The 20,514-nt window shown below is 42.7% G+C and overlaps 1 protein-coding gene across 1 annotated transcript in view; it reads left to right on the top strand.

Moving 5' to 3' along the window:
- LOC109936550 (protein APCDD1-like) overlaps positions 1 to 14,661 on the top strand; it is a 29,849-nt gene extending 15,188 nt beyond the window's left edge. Inside the window, exons 4-5 of the mRNA XM_020535150.2 lie at positions 10,176 to 10,497; positions 13,271 to 14,661. Coding sequence (XP_020390739.1) covers positions 10,176 to 10,497; positions 13,271 to 13,728 — 780 coding nt within the window. The 3' untranslated portion in view covers positions 13,729 to 14,661. The remainder of the gene's footprint in view (positions 1 to 10,175; positions 10,498 to 13,270) is intronic.
- The last annotated feature ends 5,853 nt before the right edge of the window (positions 14,662 to 20,514 follow it).

Below are 20,514 nucleotides of genomic sequence, written 5' to 3'. Positions count from 1 at the left end.
CCTCATCACCCAATATATGCATCCCATGCTCCCACTTGTTCAATCTGCTGAATACAAGTCAGTTTTCTATTTGGCTTGGGAACTTGTCAATGTCTAACTATATCTATGTCATCCTGCATTATGATATTTTATAATGAATACATACTCCTCTTTTTTTCACCAACTTCAACACTCTCATCATCTTTAAACCACACACTTCATTTCCTTATCTACCGTCATCTAAAAAAATATCTGCTTAAACATTTCCTTACATGGATTGTAAAACCATAATTATGCATTATCTGTTGCTTGAAAACATGGCAGCTTAAGAATCATGTTGGGAAAAGCAAAAGTTTAAATTTACTCATGATTAAAACAAAACCAAGCAATGTTAATCTAGCAGATTCCCTAATAAATAATGTCAGTAAAATCCGAAAGAACTGCAGGTGTTGTAAATCAGAAACAAAAACAGAAATTACTGGAAAAGCTCAGCAGGTCTGGCAGCATCTGTGGAGAGAAATCAGAGTTAACATTTCGGGTCCTGTGACCCATCCTCTGAACTGAGTTACCAGACCCAAAATGTTAACTCTGATTTCTCTACGCAGATGTTGCCAGACCTGCTGAGCTTTCCCAGCAATTTCTAAATAATATCAGTAATTCAACGTCTGATCTGAATGTCATTTTTATATTGCTTTCTTACATTCTCAAATTTATTGTCCATTAACTTGAATGGCAGCAAAGAATTTTAGCAAATTGCCATTAAAAGCAATCAGTGTCTGCAAGGATCAGTGCAACAATCAGACTTGGTACTCATTCAGCTGGAGAACTATAAATAGACAGCAAGAAAGATAATCAATTTTTCATAAAATATCATGTAGAAACCCTCAATATGTAATAATAGTTTATCCTTTTGACCCAGATACAGAAAACTAAAATCATGAGGTGCGTTTACATTTGATTTCCATAATGTCTCGTTTTTATTTTTTCTATGTCCTAATTAAAGACATATATAATGTCATTATAATGTCCTAATGTCTCTTCAATTAATATATTCCAACATAAGTATGGCAAAGATGCTTACAGGTAAATTTCTAAAGGAATTCTTTGTCGAACCCTAAGTATTCCTATGAGGATCCATTCCCAGTAATTAACTAACATGCATTTCCCCATCATATTGAAAGAACAATGGGATGTCTCAACGGGTCAAGGAACAAATACACCATGTAATGTGTTTACAAATCTTATGAAATAGAAAAGCCCAGATTCTATGACACATGCTGAATTAAATCTGAGCAACGGTTGGAATAAGAGAACTATCATTTACCTTCCAGGTTCAGAAGAAAATAAATGGGAAAATAATGCAGGTTTCTGCTTGTGTTTATTACTGACTCACCATTGCTTGCAAATTGGATTCAGTTTGAGGACAAGATCAGCCTTGGTGGCAAATTCTATGATCTATCATCTTTTGCATCTTGAAAGATGCTTCAAAGAAAAGCAAATAATCTGTAGAGGAGTTTGAGCTAAGAAAACCTTTTGTTTAGACTGGTTATGGCTACATCAATGAATGGAAGCAACATATCTTGGTTAAATCTCTCCTCGGGGCACTTAACAACATCATCCAGGCATTCATAATAAAACATCACTTGATTCATACAGCTTCTTCCTTCAGGAAACATTATCTCAATGTCCATCTGACCTACGATTTCAAGGCAGAAATATGAGTTTTTCCCTAGACAAACTGCAGAAAGTTAAGCACACTGTATGAATTTACTGGTCAACAAGACACACAAGGAAGGGCCCTGAAGAGATTCCTCATCCAGGGTATCATGCCTTTGATGTAGTTGGCCTGTCTTTTTACTGAACTGCATAAACAATTGCATAAACTGCATAAACTTTAAGACCACCATGCACTTCATTTATTTGATATCAAAACACATTAATGTTTTCAATACAGCCCTTCCAGCATCTGTCTGACTGTCAACAGCAGGTCGAAAGAGGTACTGTTTGAGAATGGATAAACAATGAACATAAATACTGAACACAAGGACATTGAGAGTAGGATCAGGAATTGGGCATCTAGCCCCTGAGCCTGCTGCAACATTCAGCTAGATCTTCAACCCCAGCATCATTTTCCAGCACTACTCCACATCTTTTGGTGTCTTTACTATTCAGAAGACTATTGATTTGTGTCTTGAACATAATCAATGACCTCCAAAGTCTCTTGATATTCAGGCTTGCAAAGATTCTGTCAGGGAAGAAATTCCTCCTCATCTCATTGCTAAATTGCACACCCCTCATTCTGAGTCTGTGTTCCTTCGTTCAGGAGCAGGACCGGCCAGGAGCAACATGTTTCCTACACGGACACTGTTGAGCCCTGTAAGATGTTTGTACTCTTCAATGAGATGACCTCACATTCTTCTAAATTCTTATTGCTCCTCCTGTCATCTCCTGTCCTCTCCCCTCCTCAATGCTGACTGCGGGTGAAGGAAGCTCATGTGGAACATAAGCACTATCACAGACCTGTTGGGACAAATAGTCTGAATACAATGTATTTAGTTCAGTTCCTCAACATAACCAGATATTGATTGATATCAAACACAGAAAATCAAATGAAGCATTCTGAAATTGAAGCACAAAATGTTAATCCACAATTAATGACATTGCTAATTGCCCAGTGGGGCTGATATCAGAAGCACTCTCCATGATCACACCAAAATACTTTGAACAATGATCTTGTGCAAATGGGTGCAGGAAGCTCTTAGTGACGAATTTAAATGATTTGAAGAAATTAACTGACAGCAACTTATATTCATCCAGCACCTTAAACATAGTTAAATGTCCCAAGAAGCTTCGCAGGATCACATTAAAACAAAGTATGAGACTGAGTCACGTAAGGAGATATGAGGTCAGATGACCAGATGCTTGGTCAAAAAAATGAGGTTTAAGGAGTGTCTTAAAGGAGGAAAGAGAGGCAGAGAGATGTAGGGAGGGAATTAGAGAGGCTTGGGCTGAAGGAATGGCCAACAACAGTGGAAATATTAAAATTGGGATTGCAAAAGAGGCCAGAATTAGAGGAGTTCAGTTATTTCAGAGGGTTGCGAGAGTGGAGGAGATCACAAAGATGGGGTGGAGTGAGGACATGGAGAGATTTAAATGTAAGGCTGAGGATTGTAAAACCAAGAAGTTGCTCAGCTGGGAAGCAATGTAGGTCAGAGCACATAGGGTTGATAGGGAAACAGGACCTGGCAAATGTTTAAGAGGACAAGCATACTTTATTCCTTGCTATAATTTTAATTTAAAATTGTTGAACATAACCATTTGCACCACAGTGCCAAGAGATTGTTCTTTTCATAGAAAGGGTTTAAGAAAAATCGTTGTTGTCACAGAATATTAATCCGAAAAACTCACCAAATTATAACTTGATTTCATAATGGCTTGATGTAGCAATGAGCAATGCCACAGATGGAGTCAAAAAATATGCACTGCTCATTCTGAAATCTTGCATATGCTGAGTTCTTAACCTCAACAAGACCATCAGGGAAATTAACATACGCTGTTGCAGCTAGTTTGAAGAGTGCCATAGACCTGGGAAGGTGCATCTGTGCATTTATTCACTTGTTGAGTGGTTTGCAGTTTAAGAACTGCAATTGAGGTGAAAAATCCTTTTTTTCAAAACATGAGTGGAATGGAAATTAATCAATGGAACTATAGACTTAGAGCTAGCAGCCACTTTGGCAGAGCTCCCGGACAGCAACGCTGAAATAGTACCAAATGGGACATGAAACAGAATATCTCATAGTTGCCGGGTACTAGACAAAAGGTTGAAATGAGACACCAAGGTTTCAGGAAAGGAGGTGTTTTCTACACTGCAAATAGGCATACCACAAAGATACCGCCAGCAATCATTCTGCATGAGATTTGCACAAAGACCATCTCCATAGCAACCTGGTTTCCATCTGTAGCAAAGAAATGCATGTGGTGCAGATGGTCTGCTCTGACTGAGAAGCATCGAGCTTCATACAGAACGAAAAGCTGCAGGCAGAAGTGAGTCAAGCTAATGAAAGCAATAAATCTCAGGTCTACTCGATGCATAATAGCAGCTTCATGTAGCTAGCTCATTCTTCTCACTTCAAAGAGGATTCTTGAATTTGCTTATTACATGTATCATTTTTTGGTAAGTCACTCAGTGAGAAATATACAGGCATTTTGCCTTTCTATTATCTACTATGTTGCTGCTTCAGACGCAGTGAAATTTATGTTAGGGAATAACTATCTGACCCATTCCTAATCACTGTCCAATGACACCAAGTAAAGCATAGACATTAGATGATGACTGAATTAGACATGGTTTCATCCTAATCCACTAGGTTAGAGTATGCTGAAGCTCGCACACAATGAAAGGACGAGTACCAGGGAGTAATAGCTGTGGAATTATGGCCTTTCCATTAACTTGTAAAATAATGTTCAAAACAGTGACATAAGAAGCAATCCCATTTGTTCCTTGCTACTGCTGAAAAATGAATTTTTACAGCTGTGAATGGAGATAACATTGGCCTCATCCTGATGGTGTCCATATGTGAACAGACTTGCATACCCCTACCTGCCTTTACACGTACAAAAAGCTCACTCAAACCTCAGGACGGAGAGCCAGAAAAATAAGCTCAAGGATAGATGGTTGAAGAGGTGAATAAATCATCTCAAACAAAAACAGAAGTTGCTGGAAAAACTCAGCAGGTCTGGCGATGACTGTGGAGAGAAAGCAAAACATTTAGTTCGGGTTCCATCTTCAGATGAACAAATCATTTGTCGGTTAGCAAGCTAGATCGGTTTCCTGTCAAAAAAAAAATGTAGCAGCAATGTTCATCCAGTGTCCCAGAAAATGCATATTGTTCAATTGGGCTCAATAGCAGATTAAGAGTTATTTAAGAAAACAAATCTTTGACATGGAAAAGGAAGTTGGGGCTCATCAAGGACAATTTTGTGACGATGTGGACGTGCTATTACAGGTCTAATGAGATGATAAGATCAAGAATACCAATAGACAAGAAAGGAAAAGGTGGAGACTTCAAGGTAAAGAGAGGTCATGGTAATTTATACTCACGAGAGATGGGAGGAAATCACAGGCTCGATTTTAATAACCTGTAATTGGATGCATTTTTGAATAAAATCTCACCCAATACCTCCCAAATGATCCCAGAAAATAGCAGAAATCAAATTAATACATTTAACCAAGCTGTCTTTCTGCTTTCTTAGTGGAAAGATTAACTCCTATTTTAGAGAGGTTAACATCCCCATTCTTACATGGAGGTATGTAGATGGATAATTTCCTTAGTCTTGCACTTTAGCATCTAGGTAGGCATGGAAAGAAATTAGAGCATGGGTTACCATATTGTTTGTTTTAGCAAATGCTTAACTCCTATTACTCAATGATTCAAATGTCTGTGGCTCCATTCAAGGGTAAATAAGATCAAAATCAGCTGAACTCAGAGAGGTTGCACATTGTTTGTGGTGAAGGAAGTTGATGAATGTTTTGAGAGCCCAAGATGGATTATTACGACAGATCATGGCGGGCAGGAAACAGAGCAGAAGAGAGGGCAAACTGATGGGAAACCCTGAGTTCATCAAAGGAAAGGGAGAGGATGAACCAACTGGCATCATAAATTCTCATGTGAATCTAATGACATTATCTGGCAAACAGACTTTAAAAACTCCTGCTTTTAATGAGCCTCGAATTTGGCAAAGTATGACTTATGTACATGGATTGCTAACTCACTCTCAGATCTAGCTTTGAGACAGGCTTGTGTGATAAAGTGTTTCATATAAACATACGTTCACAAAAAAAATCTTTACTCAGAAAAATAAAGATAAGAAAAATGGCTCTTTAAAGTCTGAAATTCTTGCTGTTTCCCACAGTCTATTAACATGGAAGCGGGTGGTGATGGTTCAGCCAAAGCTATTTTTGATAGTTCATCTATCTCTGTAATTTTAAAAACTTTATTTGAATTACTGGACAATTTAAAGTTGTATTATGTTTAAAATGGCTACCTGTATTATTTTAATATGTTTGATTTGATTTATTATTGTCATAAATGCCGAGGTACAGTGAAAAGTTTTGTTTTGCTTGCAGTACAGCAGATTTAATATAATTAAATATTAATTCAAATTGCTGGGTAATACAACTTTTAGGTTAAATCAACTTTGAATAAAAGTAAATTGGATTGATTTTCTTTTACTTTGACTATTTAAGTTCTCCTGTGATAATAAGAAAAAGTCTATGCATAACGCACCTTTCATGATTATCAAACATCTCAAAGCACTTTACAACCAGTGAAGTATTTTAGGTGTAAATACTGTTGCAATCCCTATAGAGATGGACAACTTTTAAAGTGACATGAATTACTCTTGACTGACTCAAAGGGCCACATGAAAACATTTTACATTTAAGGTTTCACAGGAAAAAAAAACACATTGAAAGCAACATTGACTGCATATTATTCAGTAGGCAACAAGTAGTTTAAAGAGGGAAATGATAATCTCAGAACAGCATTTGCCCCCACAACTTGGTGACATGCTTGAAAACTCCATGGTTCATTTATATATTATGCTACACTATTTGCAGAATTGTAGTCACTACAAGAAACATCCCAAAGATACCCATAACCTCTGATGGACTCACTTTCCCCACTTCACTGACTCAAACCAACTTCCAGCAGCAATAGAGATAACAAGGTGTAGAGCTGGATGAACACAGCAGGCCAAGCAGCATCAGAGGAGCAGGAAAGCTGATGTTTCGGGCCTAGACCCTTCTTCAGAAATGGGGGAGGGGAAGGAGGATCTGAAATAAATAGGGAGAGAGGGGGAGGCAGATAGAAGATGGATAGAGGAGAAGATAGGTGGAGAGGAGACAGACCGGTCAAAGAGGCGGGGATGGAGTCAGTAAAGGTGAGTGTAGGTGGGGAGGTAGGGAGGGGATAGGTCAGTCCAGGGAGGACGGACAGGTCAAGGGGGCGGGATGAGGTTAGTAGGTAGGAGATGGGGGTGGGGCTTGAGGTGGGAGGAGGGGATTGGTGGGAGGAAGGACAGGTTAGGGAGGCGGGGACAAGCTGGGCTGGTTTTGGGATGCGGTTGGGGGAGGGGAGATTTTGAAGCTTGTGAAATCCACATTGATACCATTGGGCTGCAGGGTTCCCAAGCGGAATATGAGTTGCTGTTCCTGCAATCTTCGGGTAGCATCTTTGTGGCACTGCAGGAGGCCCAGGATGGACATGTTGTCTGCGGAATGGGAGGGGGAGTTGAAATGGTTCGCAACTGGGAGGTGCAGTTGTTTAGCGCGAACCGAGCGTAGGTGTTCTGCAAAGCGGTCCCCAAGCCTCCATTTGGTTTCCCCGATGTAGAGGAGGCCACAACGGGAACAGCGAATGCAGTATACCACATTAGCAGATGTGCAGGTGAACATCAGCTTGATGTGGAAAGTCTTCTTGAGATGGGGGTGAGGGGGGAGGTGTAGGGGCAGGTGTAGCACTTCCTGCGGTTGCAGGGAAAAGTGCCGGGTGTGGTGGGGCTGGAGGGGAGTGTGGAGCGGACAAGGGAGTCACGGAGAGAGTGATCTCTCCGGAAAGCAGATAAGGGTGGGGAGGGAAAAATGTCTTTGGTGGTGGGGTCGGATTGCAGATGGCGGAAGTGTCGGAGGATGATGCGTTGGATCCGGAGGTTGGTGGGGTGGTACGTGAGGACGAGGGGGATTCTGTTTTGGTTGTTATTGCGGGGAGGGGGTGTGAGGGATGAGTTGCAGGAAATGAGGGAGACACGGTCGAGGGCGTTCTCGACCACTGAGGGGAGGAAGTTGCGGTCCTTGAAAAACGAGGACATCTGAGATGTACGGGAGTGGAATGCCTCATCCTGGGAGCAGATGCGGCAGAGGCGAAGGAATTGGGAATAGGGGATAGCATTTTTGCAGGAAGGTGGGTGGGAGGAGGTGTATTTTAGATAGCTGTGGGAGTCGATGGGCTTGAAATGGATATCGGTTTCTAGGTGGTTGCCCGAGATGGAGACAGAGAGGTCCAGGAAGGTGAGAGAGGTATTAGAGATGGTCCAGGTGAACTTAAGGTTGCGGTGGAAGGTGTTGGTGAAGTGGATGAACTGTTTGAGCTCCTCGTGGGAGCACGAGGCAGCGCCGATACAGTCATCAATGTAACGGAGGAAGAGGTGGGGTTTAGGGCCAGTGTTGGTACGGAAGAGGGATTGTTCCACGTAACCTACCAAGAGGCAGGCATAGCTTGGGCCCATGCGGGTACCCATGGCCACCCCCTTTGTCTGTAGGAAGTGGGAGGAATTGAAAGAGAAGTTGTTGAGGGTGAGGACGAGTAAGCGGATGAGGGTGTCAGTGGAGGGGGACTGGTCGGGCCTGCGGGACAGGAAGAAGCAGAGGGCCTTTAGGCCATCTGTATGGGGAATGCAGGTATATAGGGACTGGACGTCCATGGTAAAGATGAGGTGTTGGGGACCGGGGAATTGGAAGTTCTGGAGGAGGTGGAGGGCGTGGGTGGTGTCACAGACAAAGGTAGGGAGTTCCTGGACCAAGGGGGAGAAAATGGAGTCCAGATAGGTGGAGATAAGTTTGGTGGAGCAGGAGCAGGCTGCTCTTCCTGCAGCAATACCCTGCTGGTGAATCCTTCTCCTGGTCTTGCAAGGGCAAATCTTTTGCTTTCCATAAATTGCTTTGGATTCTGTCTCTTTCATAGAATCCCTACTGTGTGGAAACAGGCCCTTCAGCCCAACAAGTCCACACCAACCCTTGCAGCATCCCACCCAGACCCATCCCCCTATAACCCACACACTCATGAACACTACAGGCAATTTAGCACAGCCAATCCACCTAGCCTGCACACCTTTGGACTGTGGGAGGAAACTGGAACACCCGGAGGAAACCCACGCAGACACAGGGAGAATGTGCAAACTCCACACAGACAGTCACCCAAGGCTGAAATTGAACCTGGGTCCCTGGCGCTGTGAGGCTGCAGTGCTAACCACTGAGCCACCGTGCCACCCCTTTGACCACCTGCATTCTGCCTGGTGGCCAACAGGCACAAGAACTTTCCCTTGCTGTTTCCAACAGCTATGATTCCTGTGTCGTGTTCCTCCCTCTCTTTGAGACCCTTTTTCTCTCTGTACCCAGGCTTTGACAGTCAGTAAGCAAGCAATAGCAAACAGGTGCCAGTCCCTTTGTGTTTAGATGTTACATTTGGTCCTTACATTTCAATAGGAATTTTGTAGGTTTCCCCAAACCCATCCCCCGGCCCAAGCCACACAGCCACTTCTCCCCATGGCAATGAGATCATTTTGGTTTATCTTTGGACTGAGATATAGGAGGTTACAAGCTCCATTTTACTTTTAATTAAAACAGACAGTTTAAAACATGACCATCTTATAAACCTGCTTATTTATAACAGTACCGTTATAAAGTAAGAGCTGTGGCAGTCAATCTGCACAGGGAAAGCTTCACAAATTGCAGGACAGTGGTGGCCAGATAATCTGTTTTTGTGACAGTGATTGAGGGATAAGGACACCCTTGCTCTTTTCCAAAATGATGCCATTCGATCTTCTGAACAGGCAAGTAAGCCTTACTGAAAGGCCTCATCTGAAAAATGGTACCTCTCTGACAGTGTTGCACTTTCTCTCAGTGCTGTATTGACAGGGTAGTCTTGAGTTTTGTGCTCAATGGTATGAACTTGATTTGATTTGTGTCAGGTGGAATTGGTACAGTTCTTGCAATACAAGTCATGGGGAAAATATTTTATGTCTGCATAAAATGCATAAAAGTTTTGTTGTCCAATTGCTTTGTAACTAATGATCCACATTCAAACAAATATAGCAACACTCAAAGTCTCTCTGACAAAATAATCAGACTGGTACTGCTGTGAAAATGAGACAGTAAATCAAACGACTGGATTTACTGAAATCACAACAAGAATTAGTTGCGCCAAGAGTTTTATTGAGTCCCTCTTTGGTTAACATGTAGATTTATTAACTTAATCTAAAAGTCAATGAGCTGAGTATTAAATTTGCAACATTTGCTCAGTAGATTTTATAAGTCTGCTGAAGCAGTAATGATATATGCATTGATCAAAGTTAAGCCCAAACACTATCCAATTCTATAATTTATCATTTAGAATCTCTACTGCTTGTGTCATTTTCAGAACCATGATCATTCATGCATGGCCTGTCGGATAATTTATCGATCAGATGAGCATCACCCTCCCATTCTACCTCCAAAGGCAGACTTAACTGTAGGGCTGCACGGCCAATGGGTGAGCCAACGGTGTGAAGTTCGGCCAGAAGTGCTCTTCCTCACCCGGCACTTCATCTTCCATGACAACAACAACACCTGGGAAGGGCATTACTACCATTTCTCGGACCCCGTGTGCAAGCATCCAACATTCACCATCTACGCCAAGGGCCGTTACAGCCGAGGCATCCCTTCCACTAAAGTGATGGGAGGAACAGAGTTTGTGTTCAAAGGTAATATCAAAATGGCTGATTAATGTTCCTAATTGTGAACCCTGCTGGGTTAGAGGAATCATTTCTTGTCTTGTTGGGCGTCATATCCCCAAAGCAAACTGCTCTTAGTTTCTAAACTCATAGTATTTGAAACAGCCATTAACTGCTCAATGCTTCAGAAATGTTGTTATGAAGAGGTTAAACACATGTAGGTAAACCTTGCAGAGCGCCCACCATATGTACTGCTTGTAGGTGGCACCCTGTTTTCAGTTGTCCTGCCCCAATGCTCCCACTATGTGTCATCCTTAAAGCTCATCGACAAGCGACAGGGTAGCTCAGTGGTTAGTACTGCTGCTAATAGCTCCAGAGACCAGGATTCGATTCCAGCCTTAGGCGACTGTCTGTGTGGAGTTTACATGTTCTCTCTGTGTCTGTGTGGGTTTCCGTTTGGTGCTCTGGTTTCCTCCCACAGTCCAAAGATGTGCAGATTAGGTGGATTGGCCATGCTAAATTGTCCATAGTGTTCAGGGATGTGGGGGCTAGGTGGGTTAGCCATGGGAGAATGGGAGATGCAGAGCTATAGGGATGGGGTGGATCTGGGTGGGATGCTCTTCGGAGGGTCAGTGTGGACTCAGTGGGCAAAATGGCATCTTTCATTTGCAGGGATTTTATGATTCACATTACCCTTCCTGCAAAAACTTAAAATATTGTTGAATTATTTGTGGTATTGGCCAAAACATTTTTTCTCATTTTCCAATAGTTTTATGAGCAATAAAGAAAGTTTTTGAAGAAAATTTCAAACCGTTTTTCTGAACTTTTTCACTGAAATATTTCACTGGGCTGCTTAATACACTTCTCTTCCTGGTGACTTAAAAATAGGCCTGAAATCAGGTTTTCACCTCGAGCAAAGAGACTGTAAACATAACTTCACGTTATCTTATGGCCACCAAATCATCATACCTGTGTCTGAGAGCAGAAGGCTGAAGATTGCAGCATGCCATAACAATGCTTGTATTGCATTGTGAATAGTTAACTATGCATGATCAGCTATAGAGGGGCTGTCAAAAATGTGTCGTAGCTGGCATTTCAATCCCCTAGAGCATTAGTGTGACTGACTTTTACTTTATCAAACAATGCAGGCATTCAGATTCTGGAAGCAAAATGTATTCATAGTTTGTGATATGTCCAAGTGGCCCTTTCCAGATGAATTCCTATCCTTACAATTCAAACCACTTACAAACTTCATTATAATCCTGCTACTTAAAGTGTAAAATGATTTCACGAATGCTATGACTACGTGTCTCAGTGCATAAGCCATGCAGAGCATGGTCAACCCTACTACTTAATGCTTTTTGTTTTTCTACAGTAGTGTTAGATATTATATCTGAAGTAGGTGCTGTGAACTGCATTATATACTCCCCTGCTGGGGAGGTTGGAATGTGATGGGGTGGGGCGATGCCAACCCCACCCTGCCCCCCCACTGCAATTCCACCAGCAACCAAATCAATGGCTGTTGGGCAGCTTCTTTTCCCTGGCAGAATTGTCCCTGACCTTGCAGCCACCAGCTCCACAAAATCCAGCCTCGACTCTTTAGGCTTGTTAAATTGTTTTATTCTGCAACTTGTGAAAATTTACTGATCTGTTCTTGCGGCTGGTGAGAAGCTGTTCACACTGGAGAGCAAAGAATATTCCCGAAAATGACAAATTGTAGAAGGTCTGTCTGTGTATCAGAACGATTATCGTGATGAGGATGTCACAGGGCTTCCAAGTGGATCCCACACCTGCGCCAATCCAAACAAAAATCACTGGAGGTGTGCACACAATGTTAGCTGTAAAGTGCATAAAGTGCACTGTTGGCAAAGTAACAAACAGCTAAGCTACACCATTGGAGCTGTGCTTTCTTCTCCCATCGGTGGTCTATTAGCTCTAATGTCCTTCGCGCATAAAGTAAACGTATGCATCTTTGTTCTTTATTTTTTTCATGGGATGTGGGCATCTCTGGTAAGACCAGCATCAGTTGCTTATCCCAAATTGAACTGAGTGGCTTGCTTGAACTTTTCAGGGTAGTTAAGAGTCAACCACACTTCCATGGGTCTAGAGTCACATGGAGGGCAACCAAGGATAGCAGATTTCCTTCCCTAAAGAATATTAATGAAGCAGATCAGGTTTTATAACAATGGTTCCATTGTAACCATTAACGCTAGCTTTATAACCAAGATAAATTAATTAGAATTAGGTTTATTGTCACTTGTACTCAAGTACAGGGATACAAGAATGAACAATGTACAAGGTTATCATTCCCGGTGCCATCTTAGGTACCTAGGTATAAAATTCCATGGTGAGATTTGAAACTATGGCCCTAGAACATTAGCCTAGACCTCAGGGATTGCTAGACTAGTAATATTACCACTGTGCCACAGCCTCTCCTGAATTCCTTTGAGTATGCATTGAAATAATGGCAGAGGAAAACTGAATTCTCATTTAAAAGCACTCTTGCTTCACTGGGTAAATTAATCTCTATTGTTATAGTAAAGAGAATTCTACACTGCATCAAAGATATGAACCGTTCCCTGGAACCTTCTGGCCCAAAATGGGAAATTTTCCCCTTCCAACTGTTGTAATGCCCTTACTTTGGAATCTAAAAACACATTGAAATCTGCAAACTTTCCCAACATTAAAAACAGTAACTGTAAACTCTTCACTGAGAACTATTGCCGCCCAATGTAGTCTGAGCAAATGTAGATAGTATAGTTTTATTGACTGTTTTGTATAATCTTCTCAAATTTCATTCCAGTGAACCACATGAAGGTAACACCAATGGATGCTGCTACTGCATCTCTCTTGAACGTCTTCAATGGAAATGCATGTGGTGCCGAGGGCTCCTGGCACGTGGGAGTGGAGCAGGATGTCACTCACACCAATGGCTGTGTGGCTCTGGGGATACGCCTCCCTCACACAGAGTATGAGCTCTTTAAAATGGAGCAGGATGCTAAAGGTCGATACCTGCTGTTCAATGGACAAAGACCTAGTGATGGATCCAGTCCAGACAGGCCAGAGAAGAGGGCTACATCTTATCAGGCTCCTTTACTCCAGTGTGCTGCATCTGCAGTGGGATTGGATGAGTCAGTAGAAGATGGCAAACAAGCCAGATCAATCAATGATGGATCAGAGAGAATTGAGCACTCTGGTGGCGCTGTTGTATTACTGTTTATTTGTGCATTGCCCTCATTGATCAAGCATATGTTGAGCTAAGTGCAACCTCGTCTTCCTAATGTTTCTATGACGGAAAACTCTGTTGACTAGAAATTTTTTCTCCTTCCAGACAGTTAATTGACTTGATGCACTTCAATGCTGAAATATTGTTCCTCCATTTGAAGGCATCAGTATGATTTTTCCACTTTGAACTCCCTCCAGTCAATTTCAGACATGGAACAAGTAGCATCTACTGCACAACCGTAACAGCACTTTATTACGATGGAAGACTTTATCTGGCACACACTGTAAAAATGTACATAGTTTGCCAAGTATATTCAAGCTAGCATCATCGGTGGCATTCTCCTCCCAACGCCTATACGCTTCAGGTAACTCGAGAGGACATTTGTAATTGGTCAATTGAACTAGTTTTTGTATATTTGAGTCAATAGTTTCAATGTACAAGATCTGGAGTTATAAAAATGAACTATCAGTAAAAGTTAGAAAGAAGGTATTGTATTCCTTACACAGGAACACCAGTAAAACAAAATGGCATCAATTAAGGTAATAATTAAGAAAATACTGCTTTTACATTTTATTTTTACTTACATTAACACAAGTCAATATCTGTATTATTTCTACAAAATAATTTTTCTGCTGTGGGTTATGTGTGGCACTTGTTTATCAGTTACTTTGTTAACAATCTAGGTATAGGTTTGACATTATTTATATACCAAGCCACCAGATTTTTTTTACTGGTCTGGTTTTAACTTCTGGCATCATTAATTTTCTTACGATTTTAGAAAGCACGTACTTTTGAGAAGTGCTTTTGGGCAATTATACAAGTAAATAATTATAATGTTGATTAACTCCTGTCTGATGTAAAGGTTCTTGTCTTTTTTCCTGCTCCCTTTTCCTACAACATTTCGACAGAAATCATAACAATGCTTCATATCAAATCAAGGGACCCGATGCTATTCTAAAATTGCAAATGATGTGCCATAGTTACCAGTGAGAATATGATTCAAACCATATTTAATTTATGACAAATCACTTGGAAACCTTGTAATAATGACATAAGATAATAGGAAATAGGTTAAAGAATAGGCCATTCTGTCCATAGGACCATCAGACATAGGAGAAATGGAAGACCATTCAGCTTGTCACATCTGCTCTGCTGTTCAAAGAGACCTGATAATCATCAACTTCACTTTCCTGCCTTTTCTACATAACCTTGATTGCCTTCCTGATTAAAAATTTGTCTGTTTCGGCCTTGAACATGCCTAATGACCCAGCCTTATCAGTCCTCTGTGATAAAGAATTCCATAGATTTACTACCCTCTTGAGAGAAGTAATTCCTCCTCGTCTCTGTCTTAAATGGGTGACCCTTTATTCCGAGATTATGGCCTTTGTTCCTAGACTCTGCCACGTGGGGAAACAACTTCTACACATCTACCCTGACAAGTCCCCTAAGAAGCTTGTATGTTCAATAAGGTTGCCTCTCATTCGTCTAAATTCCACTGAATACAGGCCTAACATACTCAACCTCTCCTGATAAGACAGTCCCTCCATACCTGCTATCAGCTTCGTGAACCTCCCCTGGACTGCATCCAATGCCAGTATATCTTACTTAGGTAAGGGGCTCAAAACTGTTCACAGTATTCAAGGTGTGGTCTGACTAGTGCCTTGTATAGTCTGAGCAAAACCTCCCAACTTTTACATTCCTTTCCCCTTGAAATAAAGGCCAACATTTTACTTGCCTTCCCTATTATTTGGTTGCTAGCATTTTGTGATTCAGGGATGAAGACTCTCAAATCCCTCTGTTCCATACCTCTCTGCAGTCTCTTCCAATTTAAATAATATTCAGCTTCTCTAGTCTTCATATTTTGTCTTCACCTACATCTTCCTGCATTATCCCAAATCCCTATTCACTCAGTGTCCAAAAGTCTTCATTATATTCAGTGACTGAGTATGATGGAAAATTTTAAAGATTCTCAATCCTCAAACTGAAATAGTTTACCGTTTATTCCGAGATTATGATCCTTGATTCTCGATTCCAGGGTGAGGGAATCATCCTCCCAGAATTGACCCTGTCAAGCTCCTTAAGAATTTTATGTGTTTTAATGTTTTTTGAACTTAAATAATTAAAGCCTCATCTATCCATTATCTCCTCAGAAGACAATCCCTTCATTGCCCTCATCCATCACTCTAGTGAACCTATACTTTACCTTAAATCCCTGGAGAGTGATCACCAGCACTGCCTTTGCAAACTCCCGTAAGTCCTATGGAAGGATATGCACACCAGTACAAGCATTCTCTCCCCAGGCCAATATCTCCAGTATTGAAGCACTAGTTGTGTATGACTGACTGCAGTGAGCAGGTCACATGGTCTGTGTGTCTGACGCAAGACGCCCTAAATGAGTGCTGGGCTATTTTCTAGGTCTGTAGATTGTTAAGGTGCAAAGATGACCTTTTGTAGAGTGATGAGCTCTTCAGATGTGGGAGATTAAGGTGAGTTTCCATGTTACTGATAATTATGTCTGCAGGAAGTGTGTTTGGTTGCAAATCCTATCAGATCCTATATGATCCTTGATTCTCGATTCCAGGGTGAGGGAATCATCCTCCCAGAATTGACCCTGTGTTGGTGGATGTGTTGGTTGGAGCGGCAGTTAGAGGCAATGTGGAATTTACTGGAGCTAGGGGGTCTGATGGATGGCATTTGCAGGAAGGGGGAGAAACTGAAGGTACCGTCAGGTAGAAGGGATAGGCAGGTAGTGCGGGAGTCTCCTATAGCTATCCCCATCTCAAACAAGTATGCTCTTATGGAAAATATAGAAGGTGATACACTCTCAAGGAAATGTAGCACAGACAGCCAGGTTTCTAGTGCTGAGACTGGCTCTAATGTAATGAGGGGTACATCAGGTTTCAAGCGATCGATTGTGATAGGGTACTGTCCAGTGAGAGGCACAGAGAGACGATTCTGCAATGGACAATTAAACATCAGAATGGTGTGTTGCTGTCCTGGTGTCAGCATCAAGGATATCTTGGAGAGGGTGCAGCAGGAGGTCATTGTACATATTGGAACTAACGATACAGGAAAAGAAAAGGACAAGATTCTGAGGACAGAATGTAGGAAGTTAGGCAGGAATTTAAAATGTAGGTCCTCAAGAATAGGAATATCTGGATTACTCCCGGTGCCACGAGTTAGTGAGGGTAGGAATAGGAGGATAGAGCAGATGAATGCATAGGTGAAGACCTGGTGATGCATAGAGATAGATCAGAACTAAAAGTTAAAGTTCTAATTTGAAGGAAAGCCAATTTTGACAGCATTAGGCAAGAACTTTCAAAAGTTGATTGGTGGGGTGGGGCGGATATTCACGGTTAAAGGGACGGCTGGCAAATAAGCCTTCAAAAATGAGGTAACGAGAGTCCAGAGATGATATGTTCCTGTTAGGGTGAACAGCGAGGCTGATAGGTGTAGGGAGTGTTGGATGACGAGACAAATTGAGGCTCTGATCAAGAAAAAGAAGGAAGCATATTCATAGAATCCCTACAGAGTGGAAACAGGCCCTTCGGCCCAACAAGTCCACACCCACCTTCGGAGTATCCCACCCAGACCCATCCACCTATAACCCACCTGATCCACACATCCCTGAACACTATGGGCAATTTAGTATGACCAATCCACATAACCTGCACATCTTTGGACTGTGGGAGTAAACTGGATCACCTGGAGGAAACCCATGCAGACACGGGAAGAATGTGAAAACTCCACACAGACAGTCACCCAAGGGTGGAATCAAACCCAGGTCCCGAGCGCTGTGAGGCAGCAGTGCTAACCACTGAGCCATCGTTCTGCCCAGGTATAGGCAGCAGGGATTGAGTGAATCCCTAGAAGAGTATAAAGGCAGTAGGAGTATACTTAGGAGGGAAATCAGGAGGGCAAAAAGGGGACTGAGATAGCTTTGGCAAATAGGGTTAAGCAGAATCCAAAGGGATTCTACAATTACATGAAAGGTAAAAGAGTAACAAGGGAGAGAATAGGGCCCTTTAAAATCACAAGGTCAGCTATGTGTGGAACCGTAGGAGATAGGGGAGATACTAAAGAAGTATTTTACAATAGTGTTTACTGTGGAGAAGGATATGGATGATACAGAACATGGGGAAATAAATAGCAACATCTTGAAAAATGCCCATATTACAGAGGAGGAGGTGCTGGAAGTCTTAAAACTGTTAAAGGTGGATAAATCCCCAGCACCTGTGGGAAACTAGGGAAGAGATTACTGGGCCCCTTGCTGAGATACCTGTATCATTGATAGCCACAGTGAGGTGCCGGAAGACTGGAGGTTGGCTAATGTGGTGCCACTATTTAAGAAAGGTGGTAAGGAAAAGCCAGGGAACTATAGACTAGTGAGCCTGACATTGATGGTGGGCAAGTTGCTGGGGGGACTCCTGAGGGACAGGATTTGCATGTATTTGGAAAGGCAAGGACTGATTAGGAATAGTCAAAATGGCTTTGTTGTGGGAAATAGTGTCTCACTAATTTTATTGAGATTTTTGAAGACATAACAAAGAGGATTGATGAGGGCGGAGTGGTAGACTTGACCGATAAGGCGTTTGACAAGGTTCCTCATGTAGACTGGTTAGCAAGGTTAGAACTAGCTATTTGGATACAGAACTGGTTCAAAGGTAGAAGACAGAGGATCGTGGTGGAGGGTTGCTTTTCAGGCTGGAGATCTGTGACCGGTGGTGTGCCACAAGGATAGGTGCTGGGTCCACTGTTTTTCATCATTTATATAAATTATTTGGATGTGAACATAGGAGGTATGGTTAGTAAGTTTGCAGATGACACCAAAATTGGAGGTGTCGTGATCAGCGAAGAAGGTTACCTCAAAGTACAGTGGGACCTTGATCAGATGGGCCAATAGACTGAGGAGTAACAGATCTAGATAATTGTGAGGTGCTCCATTTTGGAAAGGCAAATCAGGGCAGGACTTATACATTTAATGGTAAGGTCCTGGGGAATGTTGCTGAACAAAGAAACCTTGGAGTGCAGGTTCATAGTTCCTTGAAAGTGGAGTCACAGGTAGGCAGGGTAGTGAAGAAGGCATTTGGTATGCTTGCCTTTATTGGTCAATGCATTGAGTATAGGAAGCGATAGGTCATGTTGCAGCTGTACAGGACATTGGTTAGGCCACTTTTGGAATACTGTGTGCAATTCTGGTCTCTCTGCTATAGGAAAAATGTTGTGAAACTTGAAAATGTTCAGAAAAGATTTACCAGGATGTTGCCAGGGTTGGAGGGTTTGAGCTATAGGGAGAGGCTGAATAGGCTGGGGCTATTTTCCCTGGAATGTCAGAGGCTGAGGGGTGACCTCATAGAGGTTTATAAAATCATGAGGAGCATGGATAGAGTGAATAGTCAAGGTCTTTTCACTGGGGTGGGTGAGTCCAAAACTAGAGGACATAGGTTTAAGGCGAGAGGGCAAGGATTTAATCATAGAATCTGTACAATATGAAAACAGGCCATTCGGCCCAACAAGTCCACAATGCCCCTCCAAAGAGCATCCCACCCAGACCCATTCCTCTACCCCTGCATTTCCCATGTCTAACGCACCTAACCTAAACATCCCTGGGCACTATGGGCAATTTTAGCATGGCCAATCCACCTAGCCTGCACATCTTTGGACTGTGGGAGGAAACTGGAGCACCTGGAGGAAACCCACGCAGACACGGGGAGAATGTGCAAACTCCACACAGACAGTCGCCCGAGGGTGGAATCAAACCCGGGTCCCTGGCGCTGTGAGGCAGCAGTGCTAACCACTGAGCCACTGCGCCACCCTAAAGTGCAACTTTTTCATGCAGAGGATGGTGCATGTATGGAATGAGTTTCCAGAAGAAGTGACGGAGGTTGGTACAGTTACAACATTTAAAAGGTATCTGGATGGGTATACGAATAGGAAAGGTTTAGAGGGATATGGGCCAAATGCTGGCAAATGGGACTAGATTAATTTAGATATCTTGTCAGCATGGACGAGTTGGACTGAAAGGTCTGCTTCCATGCTAAATATCCCTACGATTCTATAAAACCAAGTGTTCTACTTTGAGGTCCACAAGGGTAAGTGATTTCTAGGAGGGCTGAAGAGATGCTACAAGGACATGCTGAAAGCCTCCCTAAACAAGTTCAACATCCCCATCAATCTAGACATAGCATCCCTACAATATGTAAACATGCTATTCGGCCCATCAAGTTCACACCGATCCGCCGAAGGGCATTCCATCCAGAACCTACCTTCTGCATTTCCCGTGGCTAACCCACCTAGCTTGCACACTACGTGCAATCTAAATTTAGATTTAGATTTATTTATTTATTTGTCATGTATACTAAGTATAGGAATACATAAGTACAGCGAAAAGTGCACAAAATCACCATTCACTGGTGCCCACTTGATTACAAAGAACAGAAGTTAAAGATATTAACAGAGCCAAAAGGTAAGCAAGAGAAAAAGAAAAGTCCAGATCTCAGAGTCCCAAATCCCATCTCCACAACGGTGCAGGCGCTGCTCCAATCACTAGGATACCCAGCAGGTCATCACCGCTGCTGCCATGGGAACGGCCCGCCCCCACTGCCAACTGCTGCCCCCTCACCGGCCCCGCTCTCACCGCCCGCTGCCCCCTCACCGGTCTCGCTCTCACCGCCCGCTGCCCCCTCACCGGCCACGCTCTCACCGCCCGCTGCTCCCTCACCGGCCCCGCTCTCACCTCCTGCTGCCCCCTCACCGGCCCCGCTCTCACCGCCCGCTGCCCCCTCACCGGCCCCGCTCTCACCACCCACTGCCCCCTCACC

The sequence above is a fragment of the Rhincodon typus genome, chromosome 4 (assembly GCF_021869965.1).
Source record: "Rhincodon typus isolate 14 chromosome 4, sRhiTyp1.1, whole genome shotgun sequence".
NCBI classification, from domain to species: Eukaryota; Metazoa; Chordata; class Chondrichthyes; order Orectolobiformes; family Rhincodontidae; genus Rhincodon; species Rhincodon typus.
The sequence above is the reverse complement of the archived record's forward strand: the minus strand, read 5'-3'. Positions and strand labels throughout refer to the sequence as shown.